The 21,993-nt window shown below is 39.5% G+C and overlaps 1 protein-coding gene across 1 annotated transcript in view; it reads left to right on the top strand.

The window, feature by feature from the left end:
• ryr2a (ryanodine receptor 2a (cardiac)) overlaps positions 1–21,993 on the top strand; it is a 173,064-nt gene that overhangs the window by 129,774 nt on the left and 21,297 nt on the right. The window contains 21 exon segments of the mRNA XM_008297199.1: positions 1,427–1,665; positions 1,741–1,822; positions 2,264–2,394; positions 2,926–3,053; positions 3,680–3,872; positions 4,974–5,056; positions 5,439–5,596; positions 5,801–5,888; positions 6,121–6,213; positions 6,382–6,552; positions 6,905–6,964; positions 7,580–7,714; positions 7,952–8,115; positions 8,593–8,689; positions 8,850–8,956; positions 9,775–9,826; positions 9,990–10,037; positions 10,143–10,242; positions 10,974–11,053; positions 11,307–11,383; positions 11,704–11,777. Coding sequence (XP_008295421.1) covers positions 1,427–1,665; positions 1,741–1,822; positions 2,264–2,394; positions 2,926–3,053; positions 3,680–3,872; positions 4,974–5,056; positions 5,439–5,596; positions 5,801–5,888; positions 6,121–6,213; positions 6,382–6,552; positions 6,905–6,964; positions 7,580–7,714; positions 7,952–8,115; positions 8,593–8,689; positions 8,850–8,956; positions 9,775–9,826; positions 9,990–10,037; positions 10,143–10,242; positions 10,974–11,053; positions 11,307–11,383; positions 11,704–11,777 — 2,360 coding nt within the window.

Below are 21,993 nucleotides of genomic sequence, written 5' to 3'. Positions count from 1 at the left end.
CCCAGGAGGTTAACGTGGGATGATGTGTATGCCATTGGTGATTGTTATGTTGAAGTAGGTCATTCACACCTGGCCAGTTTGTCAATTCTTTTTTTGTCTATCAGTACATTAAATATTTCAAGCCATCCTAAGAATGTATTCATGTACATATGACTTAGAGTAATTGGAGGAGTATGTGTGCACATATAACACCACATTGGACCCAGCATTAGCCACTTTGCATGTGGTGTAGACTGCTAATTTGATAAATATGATATTGCTAAAGGAAGCAGCATCTTTTTGAGCCCCACTGTAACAAAAGTGGCTATAGATGTTCATATTGATATTTTCCTCTGGCTGGAATTTGTTGGGTTCTATATTTACTGTTTTTGTTTCTTTTATTGGTGCGTCCAGTGTGGTTATGTTAACGTAGAGGGTAAACTTCAGGTATACATATTGTGTTTTTTTTAAGGTTGCTAAGATTACAACATTAGAGAACCTTGAGCTGTGCTATTCCAACTGGCATTGTTACACATTCCAAACATGGCCATTACCAAAGCAGTTGTTGGTATCATTTTAAGAAAAGTCCTGAAACTATAGTGTAATGCTTTCCAACTACCACTGCAAACATGCAGCTGGCCATGACTTGAACTGATGTGGCTCTGCACTTTATTATTGCATTGTGTGAGTGTAATCAAACTGGTGATGACGTGAACAGAACTTCATGACGGCATAACACTAGCCAAATCACACTAGCAGCTGTAGCCGGAACAGAAGTATTTTATTAAAGAGAAAAGAAACAGTTTAACAATATGCAGTACTTTTAACATCGTTCTGAAAATATGAATTTCTTGGACAAATCCAACTGTAGCTCCTAAACATTCACTGATTCATTCATTCATCTATCCATATAGATGCTCTTTCCTCATGCTCATCCATCCGTGCATTCCTCCAGACTCGCCATTGCTTCATCTTACCTGCTAGTTTGGGTGTGTGGGGCTGCTGTGTGCGTGTGTGGTTTGTGTGTAAGGTGAAAACTGCCTCTGATTGGCTTACCATGAAAGCAAGAAAAAAGTGAATAGCTTTGCAGCTTCTGTGGCTGAGAGCCAAGTCGGATGATAAGAACTTCAATGAGCAGCTTTAGTTTACAACGCACCCCATTTAATTGTCGATAATGGTAACGGCGTTGTAACGATGGAAATAGTAATTAGTTAGATTACCCATTACTGAAAAAAATAGCACTGTTAGTAACGCCATTATTCCCATCACTGGATATGACAGTTTAGCATTTTCAGTTTTGTCTTTTCTCTTGCTTTATTTTCCAAGAGTGTTTCATTCATTAAACTAGTAGGATGTCCTGGGCATTTTCTTGTGGTGCTTATTAAATGCAGTTGGTTGAAACATCTGTCTCTTGTCAAGATAATAATGTAAAACCTAACTTAATCAGAACAGTGATGAAGACTGGCCTGGAGTCAGTGAAGGCGGCTTTGCGGTCATACTTCGACAGTGCGGCCGAGGATTTGGAGAAGACTCAAGGGAACCTGAAGCTTGGTCAGTTCACTCACAGCAGAGAGCAGCCACGAGGTGTCACCCAAATCATCAACTACACCACATTCGCCCTGCTGCCTGTCCTCTCCTCCCTGTTTGAACACATTGGACAGAACCTGTTTGGAGAAGACCTCATACGTGAGTACTGCCAATGAGTTATTGAAGTTTGAGGATAATGTCAGATTTCCAACATGTTTGTCTCTCTTGCTTCAGTGGATGATGTCCAGGTCTCCTGCTACAGAATCCTCAACAGCCTCTACTTTCTGGGAACCAACAAAAGCATCTATGTAGAGAGGTAAATTACATGTGATAGGACAGCAGTCTTTAAAGCTGCCACATGCAGTTTTGATGTACACAAACAAAAGTTAGGTTTCATTTCTGTGTTACTCACCGGAATCGATTGTATGTATCCCTGAGCTTTATGTCTCCCAACTTCCTGTCTGATCCAGCCCTAAAAAACAAACAAAACAAAAAGGACATCCAAACAATAACACTATGTTATCTATATCACTACTTTTGAAAGTCTGTAATGAATTGTGTAATAAACAAAGAAACTGATTTTTGATATTTACAATAACCATTGCTGCTCCTGTTTGTCCTTTCCTTTCCTTTCCTTTCCTTTCCTTTCTTTTCCTTTCCTTTCCTTTCCTTTCTGTGTGTCTCCTTTCCTTTCCTTTCTTTTCCTTTCCTTTCCTTTCCTTTCCTTTCTTTTCCTTTCCTTTCCTTTCCTTTCCAGGCAGCGTCCAGCATTGGGAAAGTGTTTAGCTGCCTTCTCAGCAGCCTTTCCTGTTGCCTTCCTCGAGCCTCATATCAACAAGTTTAACAGCTTCTCCATCTATAACAGCAAAGGAAGTAAAGACAGAGGAGGTACGTAGTTTGCATGTTAGCAGTCCAGTAACTGGAGGTAACTGTATTTTTTTTTAAAAGTACATTTATATGCAGCTCTAAGATTCCAGAGTTATACACTACAGGTGTACCTGTTGCTGTCTTTCACAAAATCTGAAACCATGTAGCTCTAATTGTTAAAAAAAGAAAAAAAAAAATAGAAAAGCGAGCAACCCCTTGTAACTAATGACTAAATATAGTATAATACATAATTAAATTAATTAAATCTGAAAAATGTGTGCTTCAATCAGTGTAAAACTATGTTGAGCACTGCATTTTTGAAATAACATCACATTTACTCACAATGTAAAGTATGATAATCTATATAATCATAAACTGATTTTGTCATGTGTCTCCATATGTCTTGACAGTTTCAACAGCAGGTTTTGTGTTTTCATCTCTAACCGAAAAACAAAACAAACAAACAAACAAAAAAAAAACTGTGGGTTTTTCCCTGAATATTCTTAATATATTCATTCATGGATTAAGTACACCTCTCTTTCCACATCTCAGCTCTAGGTCTTTCGGGGCAGGTTGAGGAAGTTTGTCCTCTGATCCCAAACTTAGAGAAATCTCTGGAAGAGATCATGGAGCTGGCAGAGTCTGGCATGAGATATACTCAGATGCCCCACGTCATGGAGGTAACTCACTAACAAACTTATTTTTATTTATATATTAGTACCCATATCAATTTAGATTTAGTTTCCTTAGGGTGCCTCTTCTCACCACAGACTCATCCACAGTAGAGGCACGTCGCTTTTTGTCCTATAACCAGAGCTTTCGAATTAAAATTAGTCCTTCAGTACTGCATGGTTTTCCACTACTGCTAAGTTCTTAAATGGTCTCACACACACACACACACACACACACACACACACCTACACACACACACACAGACACACCCCCTCACAACCACCAGCAGTGACTAGATGACACACACATAGGCATACAAGGTAAATACTTCCTATGCCCCTACAGGTAAATAGAGGATTAATCTCCTCATCTTCAGTCTGTTTCATCAGACTGTTTTACTCAGTATATTTAGCCAATCGATCATTTGGGTCCACTAGAGAGAATTTAGTCTGTGTCCTGAAATGACGTGGACTGAGCCATTGCTGATTTGAAATTAGACATGTTCAAAGTCTTTGTATATTAAACCCAGTTTGTGTTGATACAATGTCTGTTTTGTGTGATTTATTGTCGATTGAATATTAATGAGAAGCCTTCAGTATGTTTTTGTTTGTTTGTTTGTTTGTTTTCATTGTAGGTGGTGCTGCCCATGTTGTGCAGCTACATGTCTCACTGGTGGGAACATGGACCAGAGAGTCACCCAGACAAAGCCGACAGCTGCTGCACCTCTGTGACCTCTGAACACATGAACACTCTGCTTGGAAACATTCTGAAGATCATCTACAACAATCTGGGAATAGATGAGGGGGCCTGGATGAAGAGACTGGCTGGTAAACATGTCCGCATGCTGGTTATCACTGAGCAACAGAATAATCTTTCAAATTTGATCTCTGCTCCTGCTCTGCAGTATTCTTCATTTTGTTTTAAATCATAGAACTACTGTGTGAAGTTTTGTTTGCAACAATCAACTAATATTTACACTGACTGTATCCCACCAAACACATTGTTAGTATCTTTGAGCTCTAACATGTGTGTTGAATGCAATTCCGTCTCATAAAATGTTTGCAAAAGAATTTACATGTCCATCAAAATCGGCATCAACACATACCATATTTGCTATGAATAAAACTCCAAATGGAACTTTAAAGTACCACTATGAGTTCATGGGAACTTTTAAAAATGCAAGGTTTATAGCAGGGGGCTACATATATGTATATATATATATATATATTGTGCAGAACTTTAGGCAGTTTAGGTGTTTAAGTTAAGGTTTATTTATTTGAAAGAACTTTTTATACAATTGTTGACATTTACAGAGGTGTACACGCCAAGCAAAAATAAAACAAGCTTAAAAAAAAGGCATTAGTAGAATAAATAGAAATAAATAAATGTTGGGCAGGAAATTAATCCAAGGCTGGTTTTTGTTCAGGTCAGTTTTTACTTGTCTCTTGACCGTGCTCCTTGAGGTTGCCGTTTTAATCTCAGCTGGTAAAGGGTTTGAGGTTTTAGGTGTCAGGGCAAAAAATTGTATTTTTATATTTTAAAAACAATACTAATGTTTTACTGTGGGAGCCTGGCAGTCAAGTTCTAGATGAATTGAAGGTTTTTTTTTTTTTTAGAGGACTAGCGATGAAGACGTGAATACATTCTGCATCATTTTTTGTAAATAAAAAAATGGCCAAACTTTCACAAAATTGCAGATGTGAAAAAGGCTTACTTTATGATGTTCATCCATTACTTATTACCATTAGGGAGAGGTTTGATCAGTCCAAATTCATTTCGCAGCAGGTTACTTTTTAATAGTTCTCCTTTTACTGGCTGTGCCTCCATTTTTGTACAGTTATATGTCTCAACACAGACATTCACATTATGGAATTTCATTTTAAATGTTTTTTGCTTAATTTAACTCCATCTCTGTCAATGCCCCCCAGTCTTCTCTCAGCCAATTATCAGCAAAGCCAAAGCCCAGCTGTTGAAGACCCACTTTCTGCCTCTGATGGAAAAACTCAAAAAAGTAAGTGTCATCTTTTTGCAACGTAATCATGTTTTCTGTGTTGTAGCAACCACATAAAAGAGAATTCACCAAGTATCTTGCACATGGTATAACTGATTTGATCGTAAGAATATAAAACACGAGTGTCTGCTATTCGAAACTTTCTAATATTTCTTGCTCAATTCTAAGCATATTGGATTTAGATATTCTTAACTGAGACTTATTACTATCAAATATTTGCTTTGACTTCCATCTACAAACATCTAGCAGCAAGCTTTAAAAATAAAAATAACATACCCTACAGGTGTTCCACATGATAAAAATAGTATTACTACTACTACTAATAATAATAAAGCACATAGGGTACAGCATTGGACAGAACATTTATCTCTGTGTTTTGTAGAAAGCAGCAGTTGTGCTGATGGATGAAGAACACAGCAAGGCAGAGGGGAGGGGTGAGATGTCAGAGACAGAGCTTCTCATCATGGACCAGTTCACCATACTGGTCAGAGACCTGTATGCCTTCTACCCTCTCCTCATACGATTTGTTGACTACAACAGGTACAGTGCTTTGATTGGACAGTGTCAAGCTTTAGTGCTTATACTGACTCAAACTATGACTTACATCACAATGAGTGTTATGATTACTAAATAATTATATAAATGAATTACTGTAAGATTGTCCTGCAGATACTTGCTTACTACAAGCTGCATCCTAGGAGAAAGAATGATATATTGATATATGTCAATGTGATATATTGACAGGGCCAGATGGCTGAAAGAATCCAACGCAGAGGCGGAGGAGCTTTTCAGAATGGTGGCTGAGGTTTTCATCTTCTGGGCCAAGTCTCATGTAAGAAAATGACTGAGGAGAATGCAGAGTAACACAAAAACATGCAATTTAAAATATCTCAGGGTAAAGTTCTCAAAGGAGCACCAGACCAGAGGCTCCATAATGTAAGTAAATGTTATATAGTCTAATAAAAGGTGGTGGTTTAGAGAGAGCAAATGTAAGACACCAACAGTACAGTAAACCAATATGACTTTAAAATGAGTGAATGACTTGTGTTGTCTTCTTTATGCAGAACTTCAAGAGAGAGGAACAGAATTTTGTGGTCCAGAATGAAATCAACAACATGTCCTTCCTCATCACTGACACTAAGTGTAAGATGTCTAAGGTATGGACATATGTATAGGCAGGAAGTACATTAAAATGACTCTTTGGAGTACAATGTGCCAAAAAAATGTTGTTTTGAAAAGAAATATATGAATCACAATTATATTGCAATGATTAAAAAAAATACTTGAGTGCTTTATTTTCCCTCTGATGTTTGACTTTGTATTAGGGAATAGTTTCAGACCAGGAGAGGAAGAAGATGAAGAGGAAGGGTGATCGCTACACGATGCAGACGAGCCTCATTGTTGCTACTCTGAAGCGTCTGCTGCCTGTAGGACTCAACATCTGTGCTCCAGGAGAACAGGAGCTCATCACACTGGCTAAGAACCGCTTTACTCAGGTAGCAACAAAAGCAACGTTCATTTAGTAGATGATGAAAATAGCTGTCCGTTATGTGATAACTTCACTCCATTGTACTGCTCCAGTGTGTGAAGAAATGCATGCAACAATTAAGTTGTGGCACTAAGTATTGTATTTCTGTGGTGAATCTATACTGTTATCATCAATCTAAACAGTAATCTGAAAATGTGTTAAATATTGCTAAAAACACAAGAAATGTATCGTGTCAAAATTACTGCATACAAACAGAAGTGATGTGCTACAAAATAATGCAGACTCCCAGAAAAGATTCAAATTATCAATGAGATCTTCAAGACCTGTTAATCATTGGATTTGCCTCTTCTCTACAACAGAAAGATACCGAGGATGAAGTTCGAGAGATCATCAGGAACAATCTGCATTTACAAGGAAAGGTAAAAATGCTTTTCTAATTCAGACAACTTTAACGAGGCCATAGACAGCAATTAATTTGCATCTTCACAAGTTCATACTTGACCTTGTGACTGTAGCAAGGTCAAGGCACTCAAATGTATTTGAGGAAAACTCAAGATGTTGTCAATTTTTTATGTTTACATCCAAGGTATTCTCATCAGCTAACTATTGCTCAAATTCCTACAAATGTCTAACAATTGTGATTTTCAATCCAAAAGGATATCCACAAGTCAACTTCACTGTGACATTAATGGTCAGATTTTTCTGGCCATTATTCCGTGGCATAACTCAAGAACAAAAGGGAATACTGTGACCATACAGGTCAGATACTGAACTGGTGACACAAATTTTGGGTGTCCACCTATTAATACCTTTAGAGTCTTCACTGCATGTATTATATGAGTCTGGACAGATGTGGATGTGAACTGCAACTTGACTGGTTGGCTGAGGCAAAATGCAAAGCAGTATTTCAAGTTTGTTTACTTTTGTTTTGCAGTCTAGTTAAAGTACATGTATATGTATATTTGACTAGAGTATTCAGAGGTGCTCAACTTCAACACACGTAGACATGCAGTTTGTCTGTGTGTCTTGTACAGCTGGAGGACCCAGCTATTCGCTGGCAGATGGCTCTGTACAGAGACCTCCCTAACCACTATGAGGATAGCTCAGACCCAGAGAAGACCGTTGAAAGAGTCCTGGACATCGCTCATGTCCTCTTCCACCTGGACCAGGTTTGTGTCATGATATTTGAGTGGACCTGCTGTATATCTGCTACTTCTAGAGTACAGCTTTCTGAATAGAAGCAGGCCAGCACTCTCCTCTTACAAGAGCTGATGTGATTGGTCATTGCTGAAGCTACCCCAACACACAGACACACACACACGCACACACAAACAATTTTAAATTCTGCCACACCTCTGTAACTAGTTGTCCTAGAGATGTGGAAAGTGTGGGCTTCAGATGGTGAGCTACATCATCTTAAATTTTTCTGTACTGAGGGGTTCAGTTTGTGTCTTTAGGTTGAGCATCCTCAGCGCAGTAAGAAGGCCGTGTGGCACAAGCTGTTGTCTAAACAGAGGAAGAGAGCCGTGGTCGCTTGCTTCAGGATGGCACCACTCTATAACCTCCCCAGGTAAGTTCTGCACCCACATGTGCACAACTCAGTGGAGACATGTGGAGGGATCATATTTTGTGTAAACCTGGGAATAATGACAAAGTTTGCTGAAGTTCTGACATGCAAAATGAAGAAATATATTTTAAGATTCGACATCATTTTGAAATCTGCAATCAAACTAAAGCAAATCTGTGACATTGACACTCGTGTTTGATCGACTAATCAGAAGGTTTTTTCAACTAAATAAACTTGCAGTCATTGTTCAGTTGATTTAAATGTAGATGTGCCATAAGTTTCTGGCAGGACATTGCTTGCTTCCAGCAACAGAGTACTTACTGATGGTAATGGCCCTGAGCAAACCTCAAAGCTCAACTTAGTTCACTGGGGGACTCAGATTTTTGGACCCCACTGTGTGCTTTAATTCTGGTATATTGTAAAAACATCCTAAATATTTTTATTCCTTTATTCATTATACCTGTATCTCTCTCAAACTAGGCACCGGGCTGTAAACTTGTTCCTGCAGGGCTATGAGAAGTCTTGGATTGAGGCGGAGGAACATTACTTTGAAGATAAACTTATAGAGGACCTGGCGGTAAGTTTATTTCAGTACAAAGGTAGGACAAATGAAATTATTTTGACTCCTGGCAGAATTGTGTCTATGAAGACAAATTTGTTTTAAAGGTTGATATGGGAACTTTGTTTTTTTTTTAGTGTGTATCATAAAGCCTATTTTATATGATTGTTTATTTCAGAAACCAGGTGAGCTGGAGCCACCTGAGGAGGAGGAGGGGGTGAAACACATTGATCCACTGCATCAGCTCATTCAGCTGTTCAGCAGAACTGCCCTCACAGAGAAATGGTAGGTTCTTATAGATATAAGATGCAGTAGATTTAGAAAATATTCAGACCCTTTCAGTTTTTTCACACTTCATTGTGTTGCAGATTAAATTTTAAAATTGACAAAATTTCACATCAATCTACACTTAATAACCTATCGTGACAAACTGATTATTTTTACTTTTTAAATTTTTTTTCAAATTTGTTAGGTATTCTTCCAAGAGTTGGCCGTCCAGTAACACTGAGTAACTGGGAAAGTAGGTCCTTGGTTAGGAAGGTGAGAAAGAACCCAATAGCAACAGGGTTTCAGACACCCTTTGCAGAGATTGGAGAACCTGCTGGAAGAGTAGCCATCTCAGCAGCAGTCAGTTGATTTGGCCTTCATGGTAGAGCAACAAGGTCAGCAAGTTTTAGACTTTAATTAGTAGTTCCCCGATGCTCATGAGTTCGACTCCCGCTCACGACAGTTTGCTGCAGGTCCTCCCCCCTCTTCTCCCCCCTTTCCTGTCTCACTCGCCCACTATCCTAACTAATAAAGGCAAAAAGACCAGAAAAATATATTAAAAAGGCCATAAAAAAAATAGAAATAAAACATGTTTCCTCTTGACTTTTATATTGGACTATTGAGTGTCAATTGTTGAGGGAAAGGCCAATTTTGATCTATTAAAATTAAATCTGCAACACAAGAGGGCAAAGGACTGCAAAAAGTGCTCTTCTGTTCTGCAAGTGCGAAACAAACATAATCTGAGTGATTTTAGTCAATGCTACAGTGAAATATTTTTCTTAACACAGCAAAAATAAAACCTGTTGTAACATGTATGTATGGATTTCCTTTTGCAGTAAACTGGATGAGGACAATCTCTACATGGCCTACGCTGACATCATGGCTAAGGTACAAGCTACTGAATACCAGCACCAAAAGCCTTTGAATTACACTTGAATTCACTCACTTATCATAGCATTGCAATAATATTGATAATTCTTCTGTTTGCTACACATCATTCATCTGCTGTCTACATGTTCCTTTCTGTTTTTACGACTGTTCCTTTCCTCAGAGTTGCCATGATGAAGAGGATGAAGATGGGGAAGTGAAGAGTTTTGAAGTAGGTGGTCAGTGACTCTTTATGTCTTTCAGTGTCCATAGTGATTTTAGCTTTAGACTGGTTAACTGCTGCCTGTCAGACTTGTGTCCTGTTTTAAACAATTAGGAGAAGGAGATGGAGAAGCAGAAGCTGTTGTATCAGCAGGCTCGACTGCATGACCGTGGAGCTGCTGAGATGGTGCTGCAAACCATCAGTGCAAGCAAAGGTATGTCACACGTGGTGTCCTGCCTTCCGCTTCTTACTGTAGCACTGCTATGTAGTTTATATGTAGTATATGTAACAACTGCTAGATGACTCAGAGGGCTGCACAGTCCACTTGCTGTACTCTTTGAACTTTTACCTGATATTTTTGAAGAGTATAAACATACGCAAAGTGTGTCAGGAAAGTTCCAGGATTGATGTCGCAAAAGATATATTTCAAGTTCCAGTTCCTGGCTGAGAAGAATATCACCGTGCTGGAGCAACCTCCCTACTCACCCCACCTGGCTCCATGTGGTTTTTTGACTCTTCCCCAAGCTCAAGGGGGTCATCAAGGGGACCCGTTTTGAAGAAGTGGACGACATTAGGATGGCTGTGATGACGGAGCTGAGGAGGATCCTGGAAGAATCCTTCCAAGAGTGCATGGCAGCGTGGCATAGAAGGCTGGAAAAGTGTGTTAGACTCCAGGGGGATAACTTCAAAGGGGAAACTTGTAGTTTGTAGTTTGGATTTGAAATATATCTTTTGTGATGCCAGTCCTGGAACTTTTCTGACACACCTTGTATTGTATTACTGTATTAATTATGGTCATGTCTGTGTGAGAGTGGGGTCATAGTTATTAAAAGGTAATTATTCTTTGTTGGAATAGACAGGGACTGGTAGCAATCATGTCCTTTGGTAAATAAAGGAGTAGCAGATAGTATTGTTATATTATCTGTGTGTGATCCTCTCCTTCAGGTGAGATGGGTCCCATGGTAGCGTCTACTCTGAAGCTAGGCATAGCTATTCTCAATGGGGGAAACTCAACTGTACAGCAGGTACGTTCAGCTACTTATGTTTTTGTTAATTAAATGGCCAATTAGCAGAATATAATCCAAGTATTCCTTAGAAACTTAACAGCTTATCCTGTGACCCTGTCAAAGGGACTCTTGTCTTATCAAGGGAATGGCACCATATCTTTTGGTTTGTTGGAATAATGTGTTCATTCTCTGTACTGGCTTAAGAACTGAGTGTAAAATATAACTCAGCTGTCCCATTGTACTCTGTGGTCTTTATGTGTGTCTCTGACAGAAAATGTTGGATTATCTGAAAGACAAGAAGGATGTGGGCTTCTTTCAGAGTCTGGCTGGTCTCATGCAATCATGCAGGTAAGGTACAATAACCTTGGACTTTGCTCCCTTCTTAAATCCAAACAAACCAGAAAGATCACAGCAGTAACCTGGAAGACTTTTGTAAAATTTCTCAATATGCATTAATATAGTGATTTCAGAAATGCAAATAATCATTCTGTTTTGGAGAAACTTCAGGTAAAATATACAATATTTCAATCATTTCTGGGTGTTCTACAGCATTTTGGCTTTAGCAGCTTTTAGATGTAAAAGCCAACGAGTTGAATGCCAATGTACTGGCCAAGGCTGCAGGAGGGAAGGCAGGTCAGTGAGTCACGATATGTTTGTCTTTGTTTTAGTGTTTTGGATCTAAATGCGTTTGAGAGGCAAAACAAAGCTGAGGGATTGGGCATGGTGACGGAGGAGGGATCAGGTAAGCCTCACTATGTTTACACCATTTGGATTTCTTTTTAAATGGTTGTAAAAATAGAATAGGATGTTCTAAGAACATTTCTTTGTCTGAGTTAGAGATTGATGACCTAACCTGGACATTTTGTACAAGCTTTATTAAAATGCTTCTCATCTCCAGGTACAAACAGAATCAATTTTAATCAGCCTAACTGTGGTTCTTTTGAACCTGCCTTTAAAGCATATTAGCATGTCCTAGAGTGGTCATCAGCATGTGTAGAAAGTGACCATTTAAAAAGTTGTGGTGCAAGAAACACATGCTTTGATGTCAAATTTTGTTTATTCTTGATACATGGAAGTTCTTTTTTTCTTTTCCAATCATCATTCTGTATTTTACTTTGTTTCATTTACCCTGACATCACCTTGGTTGAGCACTTTGTTGACTTTAAATCAAGTGGTAATGCAATATCACCTCTTGTTCACATGCATTGTCAAGTATGATTTTCCGATTTACAAGTTGTTGTGCTTATACTTTTCCTGTTATATCCTCAGTATATTAAAAGTGACAAATTCCAGATTGATGCCTTTTCAAAATTCTAATCAGTTACCTTCATGCGGGATAAACTATAACAGTGTAGTATATTTTCTTGTTTTATTATCGTACTATTATTTATTGTAGTTCTAGATTTTAAAATACAGCAATCATTTACTTTGTCTACTGGATAATAATGGGTAATTACAAGGTAATTACTGGTACATCATAATGAAGTTATCTTGTTATAGTAGGTGCAGAAGTGACAGCTTTTTACAGATTTGCATCTGATTTTTAAGTCTGTTTGCAATTAGATTTTTTAAATATAAATGCCTGTCATTTTTCTGCTCCAGTGTATGGCATTATTAGCTTGTATTACAGTATAATTTTTCCTCACTTAAAAATTCCTTCTTTTTTTTTCAAATGCTTCTCTGTAAATGTGTACTTAAAGCAAATTATGAATTATAGTCATAAGAGGCTGCTTTTCAGTTATAGTGTCATGTATAGAGTAGTAGACTGTGCCACTGGTTGTCCACATAACATAACTGGACAGCTGCCCCCCCCAGCTATGGTTGTTTAGCAGCATTGCAGCTACACTGTACAAAATTGGCTGCAAATGGTGTCATCCACACAAAATGGTAGTGCCCATTTCCAAGATATGTTGGCTTCACATTTAGGGAGCTGTCATGTCGTCAGTCTTTATATATAGTCTATGTTGGGAATACAAACTTTGCACAATGAGTTATCAGATCAGAGACTGTAGTCCTCGATCGTCTCAACTCTCCAGTCAGTTACGTATTTTTTAATGTATGGTAAATGACACCATGCGCATCAAGGGACGTGGATATTATTTTAAGACACTCTGGCTTGCTCAGTCGTGCCCCGCGGTTTACCCATAAAGCACCTGTGCTGGCATGAATTCACTGATAGTTTGAACTCCACCTCAGTCAGGGTGTAGTGTGACAATCCGTACTACTTTCAAAAGTGAGTGAGTTCCATATATATGGGTTACAGCATTAAATCCGATTTCCTGTTGTGTGGTAGATTGGACATCTGTCTGTGGGCAGCCTCACTGCATTAATTGCGTTCAGATTTTGTTAGATATATTAATTTGTCTCTCTCTGGCTCTCATGTTACTCCAGCGAAGCCAGCCTCTTTCTGCCGATGCCTGAATGCCCCTGAAGCATATTGCTTGCGGTAGTAAGCTGACGCCCTCAGTGGTAGTCGGTGACAAGTGCAGACTGGTCTGCATGGGCTCAGAGGAGTGATGCCACGTCATGTGGCTATCCTCTTGGAACGCATGCAAGGCTCACGATGGCAGTTAACATCATAAAGACCAATCTCTGGCCATCCCAGGTGGCAACATTTCTGAGCATTGTTCTGGACTTTAGGAGGGAGACTAATTTACTGACTCCAGAAAGGCAGCAGGACAGACAGCACAGTGACCACAGTGCCTATCAATAGGCAACCTGGCAGCACTGTGGCAGCTGGTACCCTCCTCTTCCGCTTACTCAGAGTTACACATTTGCCGGAGCCTCTGAACACGATAGGACATCATGTCAAGAGGGAGTCTCATAGACGGGCCTAAGCAGCTCATCTGCCTCGGTCTATATGTGTTTTGCAGGGCCTTATCCAATTTGGTATGTGAATAGTGTACATTTGCCAATAGTTTGTCACATACTGTGTTTTGGGCTGCATCTTCTCCTCACGGGATGTCTTAAAGAGTTCCCCAGTACTAATGTAATATGTAATCGAGTGGAGAAATTTTTTGAAACGATAGAGAACGTGCAGTTACGTTGTAAACCTGGTTCTCTGAGTTAAGTGACTAACTCTCCAGCTCTTTCATGCCTCTCAAAGACATGCTTCAATCAAACTGTCACTGAATTCACACCAGCATGTGCACTATAGCTAAACCATTGAGCCCGACCGGGCAAGTAGTTGTGTCTTAAAGAAATATCCATGTGCCCTGACAAGCAGTAAGGTCATTCCTCATGCATACGAAATATGTAACAGAGTGGAGAGATCGTCTCTTCATTCAGAGAACAAAGGTTACAATGTAACCATAAAATCTAAAAAAAAAAAAGTCAAAGTGGTTTCTTCTAACCATAAAGGGGATCTTTTTGAAATGTTTATCACAGTCATCTTTTTTTAATTCAAGAGGTTCTACATATGAACATTAACCTACCATGAGTGGTGGCAATTCAAAAAACATTCATAGGACCAGTCTTTGGTTACATGAGTTGCTTGGGTGGCAGGTTTAGCCTCCATGAACGATTAATATTACACATGGGGTGCACTTCCAATATGCCAATATTTTCGAATTCACTTTGGCTGATTGTTGATGCTGATACTGATGCATGCACATATTTTTATCAACTTAAGTTCAGAAAACATTAACTCCTCTTGCGAAATTAACTTACCATTACAATCATACTATTCTACCCTGATTTCCCACTGGCAGATGCTGACATAAAATACAATACTTTTTAAATGTATACATACACTGGCTGCAGGTCTGATATTACAATAACAAAGTTAATCCTCACCCTTTGGCAGAAGGTGTTCTGCTGCCATGTACACTCATGAGCCACTTTATGTTCAAACATGGAGTTTGTTATGTTCCAGTCCATGCAAACAACAGAAGTCTAATGACAAAACATCACTCTGGTTCAGATCAGGCTGGCCATTCCACATTTCCAGGTTTCTCAATCCCTGACAATTGAATTGAAGTTCCGTAGGAGAACTATTGAATCCTCTGGTGGAGCCCCTTCCAGATTGCCAGTCAGAGACTTCAAGAAGGCTGGGTACTCCAAACTTCTGTCCAGTGCATAGGCACAGAAAACAGTTAGAGCCGTAATCTCTGCAACACATAGTTACAGAGAGGCAATACTCTCATTCTCTGGGCAGAGCTCCAACACAGCAAGCACTCAACAAGGGGCTTATGAATGTCCCCACACCCATCTGGCACCACTCACTTTGGGCAACTCTGGAAAAAGAGAAAGTCCATCCCATCTCCAGGACTTTGGTAAAGAACACTTTGTGATTTGTCAAGGTTAGCTCAACCACATCTTCCTGGTAGCGCTCTACATCCCGCACCAGCCCTGGTTCTTCCCCCACCTGAGAGGTGACATTCCTAGTGCTAATCTATGATGTTGTGGTCCACTAGGCCCAGGTACCTGTCCCAGCCTGCCTCTCAGCTTGCACCCAGTCCGGCCCCTTTGCCTATCCCAGCAGGTGATGGACCCTATAAGTGGTGTCTCCATGCTGCTTCTTTTAGGCTACTCCCACCTGTATCCAATAGAGTAATACACAGCCACCAGACACTTGCTGGTGAGCTCCCCACCCAGTCCTTGCTCCAGGGCCCTGTTCTTCCTTTTCCCGGTGAGGTTCCAAAGCTTTATTTCTGCCAAGTCATGAGAGTTATTTGAATTACTCTTTGTCTGGCCCCTCACCAAGAATCAATTTGCCTTGAGAAACCCTACCAGTGGCTATTGGCCCCGACAACATAGGATGACAGGGACATGTGAATCCCTCCACCGCGATATGGTGGCCATTCTGCAGGGGGTACCTACAACCTCATTACCCATTAGTGAACCTGGCAGTTAAAGAGCCCATCAAATTGAAGAAGGGTGACTTTTGGGCTTGACTGAACCAGAGGTGTCCTGAAGCAGCAGACAGGTAATAAGAGACCAGAAGGTCTGCAGCTGCGGCAGTCACAGAACTAGAAACTCATGGCCTTAGCTTTGAACAGCTATGTAGAAGGGCTTTCAGATCGGCCTCAGGGAAGTCTGGCAAACCAGGCCTCATGAAGAGAAGCTAGGGCTTTCACCCAGTGCGGAGAACTGCTGACCTGGACTATATGTGTTGTTGGGTTATGAAAGGAGCACTTTGAGAAGTTCCCAAACCTGGCGAATGTTTTCTCTGTGGATGAGGCTGAGACTGAAGATTTAGGGGAAATCCTGCCCATATCTGTGGTAAGGTCACTGAGGTAGTCAAAAAGCTTCTTGGTGGCAAGGTGCCAGGTGTGGATGAGGTTTACTCTGAGATACTGAGGGCTGTGGACACTGCTTTGCTGTGTTTGCTGACATGCCTCTTCAGTATTGCCTGTGGGGTAGGGACAGGACCTGTGGAGTGCCAGACCAATGTGGTGGATCCCACTTTCAAAAAGGGGTACTCTTGGGTGTGCTCTAATTTTTAGGATATTACACTGCTAAGCCACCCTGGGAAACTTTCTCCAGGATGCTGGAAAGGAGGCCCTGACCAATTGTTGAACCTCAAATTCAGAAGAAGCAATGCAGATTTTATCCTTGGTGTAAAAAAAAAAAACTGCCACAGGAGACTGACTCTTCATCTGTACAAAGTTGCTGAGGGGGCCATTGGAGTTGACCAGCCAGTCCACGTATGATTTGTGGACAGGAGGCCTATGACTGTGTCCTCCAGGGAACGTTGTAGTGGTGAAGTAAAGGGTGCTGATGCTGTCATTACGGGCCATGTGGTCCTTGTGTAGCCAAAATGAGAGCTGTAGTTGTAACCTCGGCAGAGAGTCATACATGTTTCTGGTGGGTGTTGAACTCTACTTGGATTGCCTCTTGTCCCCGTTTGTGATGTTCATGAATGGGATTTCCAGGTGCAGCCAGAGTGAGGAAGGTGTCTGTTTTGGGAACCTCAGAGTTGCATCTTTCATGCTTTTGGTTGATGATGTGGTTCTGCTGGCTTCACCACAACCTCCAGCGTGTGCTGGGTGGTTTACACCAGAGTGTGAAATGGCCATTTTCAAAGTTCAAAATCAGGTGTTTGAATTGAATTGTATGTTGTTGGGGTTTTTTTTTGTTCGTTTCATTCTTGTTGTTTTTGTTTGTTTAACTGAACTGAAATATTTTGTGTTGGTTATTTTTCCCCATCCCTGTATATGCCCAATAAATAAAAGGCATTTCTAAGCCACTATGTGCTAACACTGACATTCTAATCATGACTAGTGCACCTATTATAACATTACATCATGGTACTTGCGACAGCTGATAATGTTTTTCAATCCATAATTTCCCCATTATTATCTTGTTTGTACAAAGTACCTGCCAACTAGCTATTGAAAATGCCCTATAAAGAAAATTAGCTTACCATGGACATATATCTACAATTAAAAAGAAGAGAAAAGGTCTCTCTGTTGTATTTAAAAATATAAATTTCTTTGAGTTTTATTCAGCTGCACAGGTTTCTGACAACACATTTCTTTTTCCTATGTTGACCAAACAGCAAAACTCGGAATTTTTAAAGCTCTTTTCCCTATATGTAACCTTTTTCTTTGTTTCTTACTTTCTTTCTCTCTTTCTTTCTTCCCCCTGTTTTCCTTTTCTTATTTTGGTTTACTGCACTTTCTTCCCTTTCTCAGTCATCACTCATGAGCGTGGTAATTATGCCTTCTGCCATTTTCTTGTGTGTTGGTTGGTCTCTCCTTCTCTCTCACCACAGTTGGTTAGCTGTTGTGTCAGTTCTGTCCAGGTCCTGAGCACAGACCTCCAGATCTTGTCCTTTCCCTTTTCTGCACTTGTAGCTGCCTTTTTCCTTAACTTTACTGTTTTTAATAGAGGCCAATTATAACTCACTCTCTGCTTGGTCCTGTAGTCATTTTTTTTCCTAATATTTGAAGTCTTATGCCATTTAAAAATTTGGATTTGAAATGTTTCATGTCATTCTCCTCCACGATAAGCAAACTGGTAATGATATAATGATGACCTGTTTTGCCCTATAGTCTACAGAATTTAAAAATCTAGACATGTCCAGGCAGAGGTGGTTGAAGTGTATCCATCTTGCCACAGCCTGCATTCTGAAACAATCCCTGTATGCCGTCCCCTCAGGATTTGTACAGTATCTGGCACATTCTGAATATTACTAATAGTAAAAGCATTACAGTATTTACCTTCCCCCACCTTCATCCGCCACTCCCACCCTCTCAGTCTCAGAGTCAATCTAAAGTCAGCTGGTTGTTTTGTCTCAGTAATGGAGATGGTTATTGTGCTGGTTGTTATCTGTTGTGAAGTGTACAATTCTCTCTGTGTTCTCAGCCACTATCTGTCTTTTTCTGAATCACTCTCTTAGGGCTGCAATGAATAGAGCAAACACTTGCAACCAAATACTAAGCAAGAAAAAAATAGTGGATTAAGCGTCTATTGAAACTTCACTCATCGACATTTTATAAATATAATGGATCAAAGTGTGTCAAGTGAAAGGGATGTACAAGAGACAAACGCACAGAGCATTATTACCAACTTTGCAATTCCCTTCAGTTTAACAGTTGTTTTAGCGTCTTTCAGCTTCTTTTTTGTTTTAATGGTGTGCAGCTTTACAGATGTGAGTCGAAGCATAGTTTTCAGCAGCAGCGGGCAGCTGTTTTCACTGAAAAAGCTCTGATGAAGTCACTCTCAGCAACAAACAGCAGACAGACTGCTGGCTTCTCTTGTCTGCAGATAAAATGGGCATCAGTTTATCCAGTTTATAAATGAGGAGGTCATTTGCAAAAACAGATAACTCCATTTTTGTAGATTGTAGATTTTTTTTCAACTCATTTTTTATTAAGATCAATTAAAGTGGAGTTGAGTGGATTTAACTCAGTAGAAATGACATGACAAAAATAGAGATAGCTTAAGTTTGATTGATATTGTCTCAAGTAGACAATGGAAAAGTGGGTTTTCTGAAGGTGGAGTTATCTGTTTTTGCAAATGAACTCTTTAAGTACATAAATACAATATTGTCAAATATATGTAGCCACCTAGCTGAGCTCCTTCGTGAAGGTTCTAATGTTCAGCTTTTATTGAAACCATTCTAGAAATGTGTTGATTCAACTATTATTTGGTCATCTGTCATTTTACAGGTTTGAGTTTGTGCCTCTGTTGAATTCTGTCACATAATACAGAGAAGTGTTAGAGATTACCATCACTGGTTTTGATGGAATGGACAGATAAATATTGTTTATTTTGCTGTTATATTACAACTAGTCTTACATTAGGAGAGGAGAAAAACAAAAACGATTAGAATGAAGACACCCAAAATTTGTCGAAGGGGATATTATGTTTAAAAATGTTTAATGTTTAAAAAAAAAAAATAAAAAATTATCATAGATTTTTTTGAAGCTCTGTGATCTATAAATACATCAGCAAAAGACAACAAAACAAACGAAAAGCTGAACCCAGTAATTGCAGCCCTGCTCATTTCTCATCTCTTGCCAGTACATCTGTTGTGTTTGGTCTGCTTCTCCTGTGTTTTTTCTCAATAAGTGTTGCACTGGGGACTTTATAGTGGCTGATTTTGGCCCCGTTGCTCTGCAAGTGGAGGAGAGTGAACTCTGATCTTTTACTCCTCCCTCCTTTCTTTCTTCCTTCCTTCTCTCCTAATCTGTTTCCTGGCTGAGCTGTGTTCTGGTGTCACTGTATTTGTCCTTTGTATGTGAAAAAACTTAATATGAATAACCCGTCCTTTTTTCGGATTTTATGTTTTTACTGTTTTTTCCACCCCAGTATTGTGTTTTGAACTCACAATTTGGCTGTAGTTGTAGGCATCCATTACACTCTGTATATCTCTAAGTAGTAGATTTTTCTTTTTAAGCTTTAGCTATAGTCAACTTTTCTAATCCTTTATTCCATCTGTGGACAAATATTTACTTGTTATATTATTAAGATTAAAATTTAATGTGGTCACATCCTTTTTTCAACTGTGTAAAATGTATTGCCCTTTTGTGGTTTTTCACTGTTTACTGTGTTTGGAAAAAGCCTGAAAGTGCCTTTACACAGTCACTAAACAGTATTTTCAGCTTACACAAGCTAAATAGCAAATTCCCATTGAAAGCACATAAAGCATAGCTTTTACTAAGAAATAAAGAGTCAAGACACTCACGAATATTTCTAAATTTGGAGTCATTCTGTTGTTGTGACGTCTACTGATTCAACACAAGTGATTTAAAACAAAGATATTTAACAGTCTTAGAGTTGAATTTTAATGTTTATGTCTCCATTTCCATCAGTTGGTCCAAGATCAGCCATGCCATCACATGAATTAATCCTCACATTATATATGTAAGCTTGTGTTGTTTCTTAGGTTCATAGTGAAATCACAAATGCGCATCTGCCAGTGGTCACAAAAACGTGTGTAGCATGGGTTCCGATGTTGATTGCGCTACATCACATGGAATCGTGACTCTTGAAAGTTACTGCTCACACGTGTTGCATGCACATGGCCAAGTTGTTCTCATTCCCTGACATCAAAAACATAGACTATATATAAACAATGGACGAACCCTCCGTGACATCTCCCACAGGTTTGCTGAACAGCACTTTTGGAGCTCAGTGTGGTGGTGCCAGTCATCAGCATTTTGTGCAGTGCCTAACTCTTTCTGAGCCCCCCAAGGTCTCCGTTGGCACTGTGCCAGGGCACAGAGCGTACCAGTTTTCAAGACCATTATAAAGACACTGAAGTTGTGGTGGTGGTGTAAGCCACAGGACTTTCACTCAGAAGACTAAGGTTCATGTCTTGCATCAGACCATTACCTTTTCTCTTAATTTCATTTTAGTTTGTAGCTTAAGTTTCATTTTCTTTTAAACTTGTTAAGTTTAGGAAAATATTATGGTTGGGGGTTTAAAAAAAAAGAAGCTTTGAACAAGACTGAGCACATGTTACAAGGGAAACTTATCATTGAGTGAAAAGGATGGACAGTGGCGACTTGTATGATCCACAAAAAGAACAATTTTTTCTTTTTCTTTAATCACACCTCATTTTAGGAAGATGGATAGCTTGCTGTTTACAGGCTGGTGAGATCTGAGGTAGCTGGTAGCCTCCGCCAAGGCTTTAAGCCCGCCTGCCACAGGTTCACAACAGAGAACACAGAGGTTGTGACCACTATGGCAGTGGCTCAGTGTCTGAAAGCTGCTTAAGACATGGAGGGCACGAATATGGAGAAGGATGTTAAGGCAGGCAGAAAGGATGCCTTTTAAGCTATGCATTCATAGTCCATAACACCTTTTCCCTATCAAAGCCAGGTTTCCAAGTTCTTACCTTAAGACTACAGTATTAGCCGTTGCACCAAAGTGCCACTCTTGCACATGCTTGCTTAAAAGATGTAGTTGGATCCATATTTGTTTCGCATTACACAAATCAACAGATCAGTAGAAGTCACCACAAATTCTGTCATTTTTAACCATGATAAATAAAATGTTTGCACTTTCAGTCTTTTTTTTTCCCAGACATACACATTTCTGTCCCTCAGCCCAGTTCAGTTTGTAGTCATATAGTATGGATGTATTTTATGCTGATGATATTGTGTTAGGTTATTGTGTAGTGTCTCAAAATAGAAACCAAGAGATTGTTCACATCAAACCATAAATAGAGCTAAATTTCAGTCCTGACTGTAAAATGCTGCACTTTAAAGATCAGTCCACTTCAGTCCACCACCCATTCAACTCATTGCTCATCCAAGATTGTGTAAGTGTGTGAATGTTTGTATGTGTGGTTGTGTTTGGATTACATAAGAATTGTGTATTATGACCATACACTTTTGACTCTGACTCAAAGAAAATTCTCACATTTCCTCACACTAGTACCATCTCTTTGAATATTTCTTCACTCTCCATCTTCTTGTCTGTCTTTGTATCCTATATGTTGTCTGCTTTTGTTGTTATCTGACTTTCTTTATGTGTATGTGTGTCTGTTTATATGAATGTGT

Source organism: Stegastes partitus, unplaced genomic scaffold (assembly GCF_000690725.1).
Source record: "Stegastes partitus isolate 25-593 unplaced genomic scaffold, Stegastes_partitus-1.0.2 Scaffold1197, whole genome shotgun sequence".
NCBI lineage: Eukaryota > Metazoa > Chordata > Actinopteri > Pomacentridae > Stegastes > Stegastes partitus.
The sequence above is the reverse complement of the archived record's forward strand: the minus strand, read 5'-3'. Positions and strand labels throughout refer to the sequence as shown.